Here is a 16,293-nt window from a genome sequence, read left to right on the forward strand (position 1 = left end):
TAATGAGATTGTCCAGAGTTTTGGAGCAGGTTGTCATCAATATGCTGATGACATCCAGCTATATATTACTCAAATAAGCCACCAGTAGTTGTGTCTTATCTGGCCCAGTGTTTGAATGTGGTGGACAAGTGACTAAGGGACAACAGACTGAACTGAATCTATATAAAACAGAGGTGACACTGGCTGGAAGGGCTGATGCTTTAACTAGGATTTTTCTTCCCACTATCAATGGTGTGCAGCTCTCAAGAGCTTGAGAGTCTTGCTGGATCCTGGGTTCCTCTTTGAGAAACAGGTTCCATGATAGAGAAAAATGCTTTTCTCTCAGCTACATCTACTTGGAAAGTTGGCCTCCTATTTGAGGATGCCTGAATTGGCTGTGCTTACCCATGCTTCAGGAACCTCAAAGATAGATTACTGGCAGCCCACTCTAAATATGGTTGCCCTTGAAGATGATTTGGAAACTGCAGCTGGTGCAAAATACATTTGTTATCCAAGAGTAGCTGACAGGACCATTTCACTCCTATTCTGAGGTCCCTTCACTAACTTCAGGAATTAGTCTCCAGGTCCAATTCAAGGTGCTCACATTTAAAGCCCTTCATAATCTCAGGGCCTACATACTTGAAGGATAGCCTCTCCCTCAGTAATCCAATGAAGCAGCTTTACTCTTCCCAGCAAGGGCTACTGGGCTACTACTTTTCTAAGGCACATTTAGCAATGGTCTGGGCTCCAGCCTTTTCAGCACTGGCCTACAGCCCCTGGAAGAGGTCAGGGGGCTCCTGCATGGCTACAAAAACAAGTTATTCCAGGGAGCTTTTGAGGTAGCCTGTGCCTCGGCAAAGAGGAATCTTATGACCCTGCTGAAGGGGGCATAAGGTGTTTTAGATTAGCTGTTAATGCTTTTTATCTTTGTATAAAAAAATTGTTTTATCACACTGTTGTTATATTGTTGTTACCTGCCTTGGGTCCTGAGAGTGGAAACACATGAGACAAATTACACGTGAAGAGCACTTGATTGGTCATGCAAGCATCCCTGGGAGTGGTAGTCTAACTCTCTCCAAGCAACTGGAGGAAAACCGAGCAAAATGGATTTTCTTGCAAAGAACAGCCACGCGACTGGAGAGATTCTCTCTTTCAAAAATCCAATATGCTGGTTTTCCTTCAGGAGTTCAGAGACGGGGCTGGGCGGGGGGGGGGACCCTGACAGGAGAAGAAGAATAGGAGGGACTGAATTTCTCTTTCGCTCACAAAACACCTTGGATTTTTTCCTGCCTCTTGTTACATTGTTCCCAATCTCCCTCCACCCCCATTCTGAGGATTTTTGAAAGAGAGAAAGAGTGTGTGTGAGAAAGTCCCTCCAACTGGAATTCTCTCTGGCTGAGCTAAGATTCACATCAAGCATCTGGGCTTTTTTTTAAACTACAATTCCCAGTGATCTTTGCAGGATCCGACACTCGCCCATGCATCTAGATGCTCAGGAGACAGGAGTGGAGAGAGTTACCTACATAAACAGTATAACATAGTAAGTTAGCTCCTTATAACCTATTAACACTCTCAACCAAAACCAACTACTCTTTTCTGCTAAGTAGGAAGCTTTCCTTTATCACTGGAGTCACTGGATCCAGCCCTGTGACATTTTTGTACTGGGGACTGCAGGGTTCAGAGTAAGCTATAAATAAGAATATGACATATAAGGTATTTAATGCTGTGCTAGCTAGCCAGATCTCAAAGTAGCTTGCAAACATGACTTAATCGTAACCATGATCATTGTGTTCTTAATACAAAATTGAAACCCTTAAGGGAAGGGAAGTGGTCTTGCAAACAGAATTCAGATTCATAATAGGTATGTCAAATATTGTTATAATGGTATTAAATAAATTGTGCCTCGATATAATTCTTTTTTTTAAGTGTACCTTTCAAAGAGGAATCTCTTCTTTTGTTCTTTCTTTTACTGCATCACATACTAGACTGCTTGAAGCCACCAGGGCTTCTTCAATGCATTACCATGTTGACAAGATACCTACTGCTTATAGAATGCTAATATCAGTATTCCGCTGGTCAGCTATCAGTTGAGAGACTAGGCCTAGCCCTGTACTCACCACTGGAAACCAAGCACATAGAGCTGAATCAACTGTACTGGTCCCTAGCTTGTGTAAAGATCAGCATGAGGCCAGAACTGTCTAAAGCACCAAACAATCTGGACTGTACAGATGAGAAAAGCTGACTCAGTGCACAACACTGGTAAAGTTGCAGTTATCTGGCTAGATGTGATGTTTGAGAAACTTAACTGAAATCACAATGAATTCATCCTGACCCATGTGCTGTCATAGCTGAAGCAACAATAATATTGCAGACAACTCTTAAAAAAAAACACTGTTACAACCTGTAAAGGTTATTTTTCTTAAAGGTACATCATTTGTTGCAATGGATGCACCAGAGGCTGATACTGATGTTTTAACTATATTGCACTTTAGCAAACTGCATTCTACTGTCTAAGAGTAAGATATGGGTCCAAGCTTTTGAGAGTCAAAGCTCTGCAGGAGTCTTACCTGATTCTTGCCATGATTTGAATAGATTTTTTCTTGCCATTCAATCCTGCTCCATGCATCAAAAATCAACACTAACATTAGACACAATTGACATTCAGTCAGCAGCATCAAATATGATTCATTTATATTTAACAAAAGGGAAATGCTTTTTCACTTTGCCAGGCAGATTAGGAAATGTAAAAACACAATAAATACCTTCAAGGCTAAAGCAGCCAAAAGCAAGACAGCAACTGGTGAAAAACAATTTTGCCTTCTCCATCCTCATTACTTGCATGTTTCATAATGTTCCTCAAATATAAGCTTCACTGATCTTGGGGGAGAAAAAAAGGGAATATGGGTAATCAACAAGCAGCCAGGAGCCAGTGCATTCGGAAGCTGAAGCGAGGAGGGAATCTTACAAAGTCTGTTTTTTTAAAATCCATTTTGTTCAAGTGGCTTCATGAATTCACCAATTCTGAGTGTATTTACTTTACCCCATAATGATAGGTTTAGGGTTGCCATTCTATCCAAATCCAAGGATATATCCGAGATCAATTTATTAAAATTCAACAAAATCATGTCTTTAATATTCCTTAGAAACAATATTCCAAGATAATTAATAACATTTGGGCATCATTGAAAATGTCCCTCAGTAACTGCACTTTCTGATATATTGTCTCTCAATGGCATCAATGGCACTTTCTGATATAACAACAACAACAACAACAACAACATTCAATTTATGCACCACCCTTCAGGACAACTTAACACCCATTCAGAGTAGTTTACAAAACATGTTGTTATTATCCCCACAACAATCACCCTGTGAGGTGAGTGGGGCTGAGAGAGCTCTGGGATTGCTGTGACTGACCCAAGGTCACCCAACTGGTTTCAAGCAGAGGAGTGGGGAATCAAACCTGGTTCTCCAGATTAGACTTCTGCCACTCTTAACCTAATTGGCTCTCAATAGCATCAATTCTGATTTTGTACAATTAATTGAATAACCAGAGAGATTACCAAAATTATTAATCAAATTCATTAATTCAGGAATGGAAGACTGAGGTTCTAAAAGAAATAATAAAAGATCATCAACAACTACAGTTTTATAAGTATGTATAAGTATAGTTTTATAAGTATGGAACATTGTTCCAACCCAATGGAACTGTATTTTTTGTGAGCATAGCTGAATGAATGAATGTTTGTTGTGGTCAAACACCATTACCATAGCAATGCATCCTTAACAAGTAATAAAATAGTTAATTCCAGCATAAAGGTGTAAAAAGACATTAAAAATACATTTAACTTTTGAGGTATTTAAAACACATTAAAATATATATAGTTCCCTGGGAAGAAAAGTGATCCTAATAGTTAATATATCAATATTAAGATAGTTAGAAACTGTAAAAAGAGCAAAACAGACTATGGATGACCGTGCTTTTTGTCATGGAATTTAACCAGATGGAGACAGAATTTGGCTATTTGCCTGGAGATGGTCAGATTTTCATCAATTAAGAGTTTCTCCAGGCAGGCCTTGTCTGCCTCTGCAACTGGTCTGTCTAAGAGCTACAAACTTGATGGAAAGGACAAAAGAACATATGAACGAGCGATTCCACTTCACCAGTGGAACAAAGGCAGCATCTGTCCTTGTATGGAATCTTCCTATATTTCCCTTCGAGGACCATTGGGAGAATAATTGCACATCGGGCAAGGTGAAATCTCTTCTATAAGATGGAACATCCAAGCGAATAAGATATCTGGCCAGATCCATAACATATCTGGATTCTTTAGGGGGGCATGAAGTGAGGAGATTAAGTTAAATCTCGGTGCTCTATGTCTCTCAGCCTGTGTTTGATTATGAATTTCGCCTAGGCACTACCCTGAGCCAGAAGGTCATTAGGTGAGAGTCTCATTCTTTCTAGGTTAATCTCAACCATCCGCATCTACCTAGGCTGGTAAGTATCTTGGTTTATTAAAGGTAGAAGGCCTTTTTGATCGGTATAGATCTTGAGCCACTGATAAGTAGAGGATAACAATATTCTGGCTTTGATTCTCATTTGACCTCTTTCTAGCCATAAGAGGGCATTTGGCACACTTGGGGGTGTGAGCATAGCTGGAGAACATTTCAATCTTGAGATTGAAGCAGGATCATGGTAAATTGTTGCAGTGTTGGGGGCATAATAAATGTATCAAACTGCAATAAAAAAACACTCTTCACAAGAATAAGACAGTAGAACTGTCAAAATGCAAAGCATATTATTTACCTGCATTTGAACCAAATAATTCTTTAAATATAAATATATTTTATTTCAAAATAGGAATTTTATCAAGGATGCTAAATGGAGGAGACAGGATCATAATTTCCCTCCGTGACTACACCTGCATTGAGACATGTATTATTCTTCAGATATGTGAGATCTTCCAATGCTTTTGGAGACTGCCAAATCCTTAATTCTTTGAAGTAAAGGCTGCAGTTTCTTAAAGGAACAAATTACATGGAAATCATTATTAATTTATTTAAAATGTTTTGATGCTGCCTTTCCACCCAAATAGGGTTCCCACAGTGGCAAATATTAAAATATTAAAATATCTGCAATGCAATCGTAGGCTTAGACTGGAGTAACTCTGCCTAGGTTACCAATGTGGGATATTGAACCACCATTTAAAATAACAGATATTTCAATAAAAACATACAAATACATAAACACACAATATCAGAACCAAGGAGTAGGATCAAATATAGTTTAGAAAGGGAAAGAAGAATGCTGCAAATAAATGACTGGCTACGTAAATGGTGTCATCAGCAGCGGTTTGGTTTTTTGGACCATGGCTTACGGTTTCGAAGATGGGGTAGGAAAAATGTGTTTGTTAAGAGCCTTGAAAACCTGATAAGGAGAGCTTTAAACTAAATCCTTGGGGGGGGGGAGAGACAAAAATTCAAAGCCTATAACTGGAGAAGGGAACACTGAAGACCTGCAGGGAGTGGAACATATGCTAGGAAACATTAACTTTCATGTAAGCACAGAAACAAAAACCTCATGACATATGACTCATGGCTTCTGATGTCTCTACACTAATGCACAGAGTATGGGAAACAAGCAGGAGGAACTTGAAGTCCTTATACAGGAAGGGGACTATGACATAATAGGCATTACTAAAACTTGGTGGAATGACACTCACAACTGGAATACTAGGATTCAGGGGTACAACTTGTTCAAAAGAGATAGACAAGTAAGGAAGGGGGAGGAGGAGCATTATATGTAAAGGATGTATATACTTGTGAGGAAATACACATATCTGAGCATGGAAATTCAGCTGAGAGTCTATGGGCAAAAATAAAAGGAATAAGAAATAATAATGATACTATAGTGGTGGTCTGCTATAGACCACCAAGCCAAGCAGAGGACTTGTCAGGCCTGCCTAGGGGATTCTCTCAAACTCTCTACTTCATCCAACACGGTTGCATGAGTTAAAGGTCGTTATTCCAATAAAACAACTTAGGAGTGCTCTGTTACATAGAGAGTGCCCAGAATGCTGAAGTACAGTCTTCCCCAAGAGGTATACTCCAGTTCCCCTCCGCCAGTCCAAATAAGTCAGTTGTAGTCAGCAAAAGTCCTGCAAAAGATGCCCAGCCGAAGTTCCCATGCCTGGTTCCCACACAGCTGCACTGATAAGATCTCTTAGCAAAGCATAGGCATAGTGAAGGAAGCTACACTACAGGAAGAAAGCCCACCCACACACACACACCCAGTAGATATGCATTCTCAGTTATTATGGCAGGCAGGCTGGCTTGCCTGCCTGACAGGACTTGGATGAGAAACTCCTAGAACAAATTGCAAAGTTCACAAAGAGACGGGACACAGTGGTCATCAGAGATTTCAATTACCCGGCTATCTGTTGGAAGTCTAATTCTGCTAAAAATGAAACGTCAAATAAATTCCTGACTTGTCTTGCTGACAACTTCATTTTTTAGAAAGTAGAGACGGAAACAAGGGGTTCCGCTATCTTGGACTTGATACTCAACAACAGGGGAAAACTGGTTGATGAGGTGAAAGAAGTGGGCACCCTGGGTAGCAGTGACCATGTAATTTTGGAATTTATAGTCTTGGGGAAGGGAAAAGCAGTACATAGTCAGACATATAGGTTGGAATTCAGGAAAGCAAATTTTAACAAACTAAAAGCTATGCTGGGTAGAATCACATGGTCAGAAATACTTGAGGAGTTCAAGAGGGGTGGAAGTTAAAAGTGAAATATTGAAAGCACAATCACAAACAATTCCTATGAGAAGGAAAAATGAGAAGAGGTTAAAGAAGCCACGGTGGCTTCATAAACAGCTTTCTAATGAACTGAGAAATAAAAAAGATTTGTTTAGGAAATGGAAGGAGGGCCATATAACCAAGGATGAACAGGTAGGAAAAATCAAAGGCAGAATTGTAGGATGAGGGAGACTTGTCTTGGCAGTAGTATGTGCAAAAAGGATCTAGGGGTCTTAATAGACCATACACTGAACATGAGTCAGCAGTGTGATATGGTAGCTAAAAAGGCAAATGCGGTTTTGGGCTGTATAAACAGAAGCATAGTGTCCAGATCAAAAGAAGTGATAGTATCGCTCTACTCTGCTCTGGTTAGACCTCACCTAGAGTATTGTGTTCAGTTTTGGGCACTACAATTTAAGAAGGATATAGACAAGCTGGAACTTGTCCAGAGGAGGGCAACGAAGATGGTGAAGGGTCTGGAGACCAAGTCCTATGAGGAAAGGCTGAAGGAGCTCGATATGTTTAGACTGGAGAGGAGACGACTAAGAGGTGATATGATCACCATCTTCAAGTACTTGAAGGGCTGTCCTATACAGGATGGTGCGGAGTTGTTTTCCGCTGCCCCAGAATTGGGTTTTATGTTTATGCAATAGTCTATGTGACTAGCTGTTGATCACTTGGACCATCATTGCTATTTGCGGACTATTGTTACTGTTTACACATTTTCCAGTTATATGTTATTAATTTGATGATGTTACCATTCATGTTACTCTATTTTTCAGGTGGACCTTTATAGCATCATTGACATTAACTTTGTAATATATTTATTAACACGTTAGATGTTGTAATGTAATTATTTAATACATCTGATTTTTTTAATGTAATAATTTATGTACCAGCCCAGAATATATAATATATTCTACTGAAACGTAACAGCCAGAGTGGCTTTAAAATTAGATTTTCATTTATACTGTGAAAGAAAACATTTAAAACAAATATTGATGTTGATTTCATCTGAATACTGTCATCTTCAGTTGTCTGTGATTCTTATTACTAGTAGAAAAGCCATATTGGCTTTACCCTGAAGGGTAAACTATTTGCTAGTTTTATATTTTTAAAAAAGTGATAGAAATGCCAACTAGTTTTTCTTTTTCCCCATCAAATAGTGAGAAAATACAGAAAGAACTTTCTATGGTTATACAGTCTGTGTAAAAAAATATGCCCTTCCCTCTCAATCCCACCAGTTTAGCGAAGGATGTATGTGTGTACAATTAAAACTTTGGATGATAAAACTACTAATTAAATCAATAAACTTGAACTTGAACTTGAACTTGAACTACTAATTAAATCTATGAAAGGCTCCTAAAAACCGTCTGATAGGCATGAAAATGTCAGTAACATACCTGAAAAGCAACTCTGAACAGACCTATAACATGTATAGGTTTTCTCATATTTAGGTTTTGGTTTATGAACTTTCTCCTGAAGTCTACCATGAGCTATAGCATCAAGGGGGGAAAAAACCTAGTGAAAATGTTCCCAAGTCACAACTCAAAAAGAGTTTCACAAAACCAGATTTCATATTGCACACTTACAGACTTAGAAAGCTATAACTACGCTTAGGATGTCACTGTAAATTAAGTGGGTAGACTGTGCATGGCAGCCATTCTAGGCTCCCTTTATTGGGGCAACACCACCCTGGCTCCAAACACTCCCAGAAAATGCTTGCTGGATTTGCTTACCTCTGCTATAAATGGAGCATGCCAAGAAATGCTGAGCCTCATAGCCCTCCACCCTGAGTCATAAGAACACTAAAGTTTTGGCCAATGCTGCTTAGCAACCAGGGCACTCCAACCTAAAAACCACCCTGCCACATGATGATTGGCGGGCTGTTTAGGAAATGGCCCTCCATAATAGCATGACATTCACAGTGCCTCCCTATCTATCAGGAGCAACTCCTCACGAAGCAAGTACACTTGCACACTTACATTAAGCAGAATTACATCCTTCTATGCACATTGATTTCAATGGACATAGGAAGCTAGAACTCTGCATAGGGTGGCACTGATCTCTGGTGGGCCTTCAGCTTTTGTTGAAGGCCTTCTCAGAATACTGTAATGCAGAAGGGTTGGCAATAAACCAAGGGAAATCTGTTATGGTATTTCTAAACATAATCCCCTATAGAAATATAATTGGCATGTTAATGGGAAACATGTAGAGCAATTTACTCAGTTTTGTTATTTAGGAGTTTATTTTCAAGCTAAGGTGGGTCCACATTACAGCCCACCTTAAGACTGATCATAACTGGTCCTTGGTTTCTATAATAATGGTGGTCAGTTTGTCCCTGCTGCTTTCAGTTTATTAATGCAAAAATAATGCCTAGATTGGCATTGTGAATTGCTTAGTATAATTCTTGGAGTGTTTGTTTTCTTACCTCATCATCATTCCATAGCATTCCACAGGCTGAAAAATTATTAAGGCACCCCCCCCCCTTTTCTTTATTATTCTCATGAAAAACTTCTAACCAGTAGAATCTATTAAATCAGTAGAAAAAAAAGAAATCAGAAACACATCCCTTTCTCAAAATGGGATTGAATTATTTAAATGATTCAGGAGATTAATGTGTACACCAGTCAAATAAAGTAGAGTAATTCTCTCACATTAGTGTACTCAAGCACTTGAGCTCTGCAGTCGATGACTGCGCTACAGGGCTTGATTTTAGCATCTCTTCTTGCCAATTCTCCCTGCAATCTGTTTTATCAATTTCAGAGCACAGCTTATGCTCGAGCAAGTAAACAGGTTGTATGAACGTGCCAACAAGTTCTAATTATGGGATTGTTTTTTTAATTGTGTGACTAGGGTCTGAAAATTATCGGTGCATGATCATCCCAAATGATAGAAAATTTAGTTACGTTAATAGGGTTAGAATGTTGTCTTCAAAACATCCCAGTGCAGTTTCCATACAAACAAAATCTAACATTTAGATGAGAAAAAACAACCACTAAAGGTTTTCAGAAAGCACCAGAAGCTAGAGATTCTGCGAAAATATTTTCAGTGTTTATCAGTTATCACCATTATTATATTTTCTACATTAAAAAGAGAATAGGTTGGATCCTATCAATCAAATTCTACCTGCCCAATGGATTTCATTGTTGTTTTTCCTCTGGATATGTTGTGTATTTTAAAAAAAAGATTTTAAAGCAATTGTATAGATGAATCAAAATAATGAGATTATTTAAAAATCTATAGGTTTGGACTCAGTGGTATCCTTAGTATGACCTTGCGCAAAGAGATCTCTAATTTTTGCCAGTTCTCTGAAGCTGATGCCTCCTACATGGAATAAAATGCCATTCTGAAGGATACCCCAACTCTGAGAAACAGCTTGCAAAGGGGGAACTCGGGAGGCTGCAACAGAAAGGAGAAAATTCCATAAAGGAAACTTGTATTTGTTAATTTCTTAAACTGTTACTTTATTCACAAAAATATGTCATTTTAGTTCTATCTTGAAAATAACAATAATGAAAATTTGACCAAAAGTTGCATAATATTCAGCTGCGCTCTCAAAACACCATCACTGTAGACAGATTGCTACATTGTAACATAGCACTGACATTTCTGAAACAAATGCTTACATGTGCGATATATGTCCAAAGTTCATGTCAGCAGGGGAGAAAAAAGTGATTATACAAAAACCTGTCAGTGTTTTCCTCTTTTTATTGACTGGGCTTGAAAATGTTATCCAGGGGCAAATATTTGCAAATTGTTTTCAGTTTCAAGAATATGCCCTTGTCTTACCTCAAGCCAAAAACACGGTATGTTCTTCATTGATTTGGTCATTCCTCTAATCATTAGGTTCAAGAAAACTGCTGTCTTCTCCAGTGGCTCTCCACTACATGATAACAAACCAAACACCAAAACCATGAAACAATCAAAGAAGCAAACATATGGATATAAGGCAGCATTTTTAAATAAAATGATTGGTGATTATCCGATTGCCACTAGAAATACGTTTTTCTGTGCCTTTTAAAACTTAACACCACTACTACAAAACACTATCAGCAAGTTATTTCAAAGAATATGATTTCTTCTTCCTTACCTGCACTCTGTGGTGCAGAGTGGTAAGCCACAGTACTGCAGCCCAAGCTCTGCTCACGACCTGAGTTCGATCCTGGCAGATGCCAAGTTCAGGTAGCCAGGCTCAAGGTTGACTCAGCCTTCCATCCTTCCGAGGTCGGTAAAATGAGTACCCAGTTTCCTGGGGGTAAAGTGTAGATGACTGGGGAAGGCAATGGCAAATCACCCCGTAACAAAAAGTCTGCCAAGAAAACATCGTGATGTGACTCCCCCCCCTCCCCCCCATGGGAGGGTAATGACTCAGGGCCAGGCTACAACTGACAAATGACACAGGTTGGACACTTGTCAGTTTCCCTCAAGTTTTGATGGGAAATGTAGGCGCCCTGGTTTTACAGCTTGGCTCTCCGACTGCTGTCCAATGAACTTTTCAACTGTCACTTGTCCAACATTCCACCAAGCTGCCTACATTTCCCATCAAAACTTGAGGGAAGCTGACAAGTGTCCAACCTGTGTCATTCGTCACTTGTAGCCTGGCCGTCAGTGCTTGCACAGGGGACTACCTTTACCTACCTTTTACCTTACATTTTACCTACTTTCCTTACCTTACTTCTCTTCACATTTAAAACCTCAATCAGAACAAACATCTGAAAAAGTTATTACAATTCTTTTGGAAACTCCCTTTCCTATTTTGGATATTCAAAAATCTTATCCAGCCATTTCATATCAAGAGAAAAAGTATGACCAAAATAGATTTGGTTGGACAGGAATACTAACAGATAGACTGCAAAGAAGGAAAACAATAGTACTGCACTGCACATTTGAGGTTCCCAAATCAACACTTTGCCCTGTAAAATAGATGTGAATATTTTAGACCTGAAATATTGGGGGGAAAATAATTGATGAGCATTTTAAATCATTCCACACATATTGGAAAATGAATACACAGTTTTAAATGCCCATCCAACCATGGAATGGTGAACCAAAATGTCTAAAATTTATATTATTTAATGTTCCTCCAGCAATCCATACAAGACACTCCATCTGTGACTGTTTTGACAAAATAATCCTATCAAATTTGGGGCAGGTGTGAGGGTGTTATCTCCATAGTTCCTATTCTCACTAAATTTAGGTGGTATTATTTACTCAAAATTACATTTTTAATATTCAGCAAGGCAGTGGCAGATCAATAAGGGGTGTCACAGGAGGCTTTGCCCCCCAATTCTTTCATCCCCATCTTCCTCTCATCATTTCTGTCTGCCGCCTCCATCAGAAGCAGCTAACACCCCTTTCCTCCTCGTCCCCCAGGTCTCTTTAAACACAGTGCAAGATGTACACACTAAATAAGGTTTCATGATAAATGGGGAAATGAGGAAAGAAACTAGATCCAAGGGTGAGACAGAAGAAGCTCAGGCACTATAGCTAAGAAAATGGAAGATTTCCAGCAGTAAATAGACCCTATCAGTGAAATCCTAAGCAGAATTACTCCAGTCTAAACCCATTGAAATAAATGGGTTTAGACTGGAGGAACCCTGCTTAAGATTTCACTGTATGTGTCACAAAGTTGATCTGCTAAGCTGTGGTTGAGGACTGGACAGAGACACTGAAAGACCCTCTGATAAGTATCTGAACATAAGAGAAAATATCAAATAAGAAAGTTGTGGTTAAGCTGGCCAAGGTGTCTATGAAGGTCTTTTGCATGTGTGTAGAGGTTATGCAAAGTAATAATTTAGGACAGAAACTGGTGCTTGAAGCAACATGATATTCTGGAGGAAGATGGGAAAAGAGTGGTTAAGAATTGCTAAAAACTTTGTTAAGCCATTGCTTCACATATACACATGGAAGAATGCTTTTCCTGGATAAGATGGCATCAGAACATGCACAGAAGAGACAGTTACAAAGAGATGGTGTAACTGGACTTTTGTTCTTTCCACTGAAGACAATAGAAACATTTTTTTTATTTATTGAACATGTTTATTGAACTTCACCAGCCATGAATCATATTGACTTCCACTGTGTAATCCTCGAGCCTCAGTGAGAAAGGCAGACTATAAAAGCATTAATTTAAAAGTTGAGATCTAGCCAGTGGAAACTCAGAATGATCCAGGGAGGATGAAACCCAGAGAGAAAGATACCATTCTCAGAAACCAAGCATATTTTCATGTCTCAAATAATAGCAGAAGCAAAGCTAAGCACCATAGAGGGTGCTAGTTTTTTGCTTACCAGATACAGTCTCTTCCTCTGAAGTGACTGGCTTGCCACCCTCTAGCTTCATTCCCATATGTGAGGTATTATGATGTGTTTTTATGCTTTTATTTGATAATTTGCTGTTGCTACGTAGTGTGCTATTGTGCTTTAATAAGTATGCTTATTATTATTATGCTTATTAAAGCACTATTATTAATGTGCTATTGTGCTTTAATAAGCCAGTTTGATTTGTAAAACTAACTTGGCATGTGTATGGTTGGTCTTGCTCTCACTAGGATTCTGACAAGAACCTGTAGCACTGTGGCCCAGTAAGCAGTAAACAGAGTTTAGCTTAGTGCAGCAATGGTTAGTATTTTACAGTCCTCTTATCTGTCACACTTCGGTTCATTCTATTCAAGACTTTAACTATCTTGCTCAAGATCAAGAACCATTAAACATACAATGAAGTAGGTGAAACAATTGTGTAAAGTTGCAAACACTAAGGAAAGATAAAAACAAAAATGATGCTCCTGTATGGAATGAACAATTCAGTTATCTAAATTTTTTAGAAGTTTAATATTGAAGTGAGGAAGCAAGACATAATCCCATTCACTTACCTTAAGGACTGATGGAGATACTTGCTTAAAATGTGCTCTTAAAAGGTTATTAAAATACAGATAGTAGTTAACAGAAGCTTTTATCTTTATGTAGAATAGTACTTCCAAGACTGAAGTATGCTTTTCGCAATATCAATTTTTCAAAGGGTTGTATGCAAGGTGAATACAAATTGATGATTATCCACATAACACTTCACAATCCTTATCAGTGGTTTTACCCAAACTGTGTTCTAATAGTTTTTATTAGCATGAAGGTAATCAGGTATTTTTATTTATATCACAAATGACTACTTTATCTAACATTTCATCTGTACTACATATCCCTTAAACAACCTAATCTAAAATAATATATAAATAAGACGCAAACACTAACATCTACACTCATAGCCTTTCAAAACTGAATCCATGTACTCCTCTTTTTCTAGCAAAAGGATGAACCAAAAGCCAAACTTGCACTTTTTAAGGTAAAATATTACACAATAGGTAATGTATTATACTTCTTAATTGTTAATTATTGATATTTAGGCCATCCACCAAAAGCATGGATATTTATGTTAGGTGTGATACTTTGCCACTCTTACTGCAGTTGGTTTGCATTGGTAGCTGGCAAACAGATTTCCAGAAAGATTCTGACTAGTGTAGATCCTCCACTGCACTAACAATAGTTAGTTCAATAAACCACAATTCAAATTAACTATGGTTAATCATGACAGCTGATTGAAGCCTCAGGAACATGTAAGTCACTTTCAAGTTGTAAATCTATCTTTGTTTTTTGTAGCTAGAACTGACAAGTTTCATACATTAGATTTCAAAAATTCTGGATAGGTACAATAGATTTTTAAAGATGGACATGTTAAGGTAAACAATTGCAGACATTATGTTTGTCATCTGTTGTTGATATTTAAAGATTCAGGGATGAGCTATGAGATATTTTGGTTTCATGTGCTGGGCTATAAAGGTTCCCAAATTAGTGTTGGCCATGATTAGCCTTCTATGCATTAAAAGGAAGTTAAGGTTGTGGGAGAAGGGCAAGGGTAATTTACAATAGAAAGAGGAATGACTAAACTCTAGAGAAGGGGGCGCACAGTTTTACCATTTCTTTTTGATTGTTTAATTACATGGGGGGTAGCATTATATCTATATCGATCTTCAAATCCTATCCATGGTTTTACCCAAAGTGATAAGACAATAGATTTATTTAAAATGATAATAAGCAGAACATGTGCAGCATATGCTATTTCAAAAATCAGATAAGCAATTGTATTTCTGCATGCACTGCAACCTAACAATTCTGAACACTTCTGAAAGTTGTTCTTGTATCCAGTATCATTGCAGCTTTATGTGTTACCACCATTCACAAAGTTCTCCCCTACAGAACTTTACAGTATCCTCCTGACATCTTCAAGAATCCCAACCAATTATTCATGTACCTCTTACAAGTTTTTGTACACTACCTCCCTCCAAGGAAAAAGATGTAAAATAAACAACTAAAATAAACAAACTAGAGTTGTTCCGTTCCTCAGTGTTCTTTTTCGGGTTCAGCTGCAAACCTGAAGGTAACTGTAAGCAGAGGTTATGTAGAACTTTATTCTGTAATTTCTGCCTTGCATAATTTATATTAAAATGTATTACACTGACTTTAAAAAAAATTAAGCATAGCAGAAATATTCATATTTGCAAAAACTGGATTTGTTTATGAGCTTTTTAATAGTTAGTATAAATATAATTAAAAACATCTTTCATATTGGAGAGGAGAAACACACACTACCAATGTACTATGAAAGCAAAACAGATCCCAAACACACAAACACATCAAATAATCCAGTTTCCCCACTCACACAGACTCATGTCCGGAAATATCTCCACAAACTCCAATCATGCCTTTTCATTTGAGTACCATTCCTAAGATCTAGCATCACTGGAAAGGTTTTCACATACATTACTGATTTGTTCCTGTGTCCTTTTCAGTCTTTGCAGTTCTGGTGTGTCAGTTACAATGCTGAAGCCTCTTCCTTTGCTTTCTTCAAAGTCTCGTTTGTATTTGACCTACCAAATAGGAAATGGAGAAATTGAAGTATTTTCATTATATTCAACATGCCATTGCAGAACTAGTTTGCAAGTCTTGTCATGGAGCAGAACAATGAAGGGTCAATAAAATACCCATCAGCAAAAAGGCAACTGAGCTCAGGTCTAAACCTAGCCCACCCATTTCTGTTTCCTCTCTGACTGACATCAGGTGCTGCTGCTGGAGAGATGAGAGAATTCCAAGATGAGGGACTAACGATCTATCTACCTCATAAGCAGAAGTCCAGAGACAGTCACTGGGCCCTGCTCCCCATCCAACTCATTCCTTTCTGCAGCACAGGCAATGGAGCAATAGCCTTTGTTCTACCACATTTAGAGCATGCAGAATAAATCTGACTGGCCTCACCAACCATACATCATACCACCTTTCTCTCTCTGCCTCTCTTTCTCTGTGCTCATCACAGAGACGTTTTGAAAGCAGTTTTGTTTTACTGGGTGTCTAGACTTTGTATTATTTTTAAATTTTTAAACTGAAATATTTGCATTTGGAAAACCTGCTGAAAGCTTAAGTACATGAGATAAAGCAGGATAATAAATTGATTAGAATATCTTTAGCTG

The 16,293-nt window shown here is 38.3% G+C and overlaps 1 protein-coding gene across 2 annotated transcripts in view; it reads right to left on the reverse strand.

The window, feature by feature from the left end:
• LOC129337947 (LIM zinc-binding domain-containing Nebulette) overlaps positions 1–16,293 on the reverse strand; it is a 195,594-nt gene that overhangs the window by 96,287 nt on the left and 83,014 nt on the right. For both annotated transcript variants that reach the window (XM_054991971.1, XM_054991972.1), the window contains one exon: positions 15,589–15,696. In XM_054991971.1, coding sequence (XP_054847946.1) covers positions 15,589–15,696 — 108 coding nt within the window. The remainder of the gene's footprint in view (positions 1–15,588; positions 15,697–16,293) is intronic.

This window comes from Eublepharis macularius, chromosome 11 (assembly GCF_028583425.1).
Source record: "Eublepharis macularius isolate TG4126 chromosome 11, MPM_Emac_v1.0, whole genome shotgun sequence".
Lineage (NCBI taxonomy): Eukaryota > Metazoa > Chordata > Lepidosauria > Squamata > Eublepharidae > Eublepharis > Eublepharis macularius.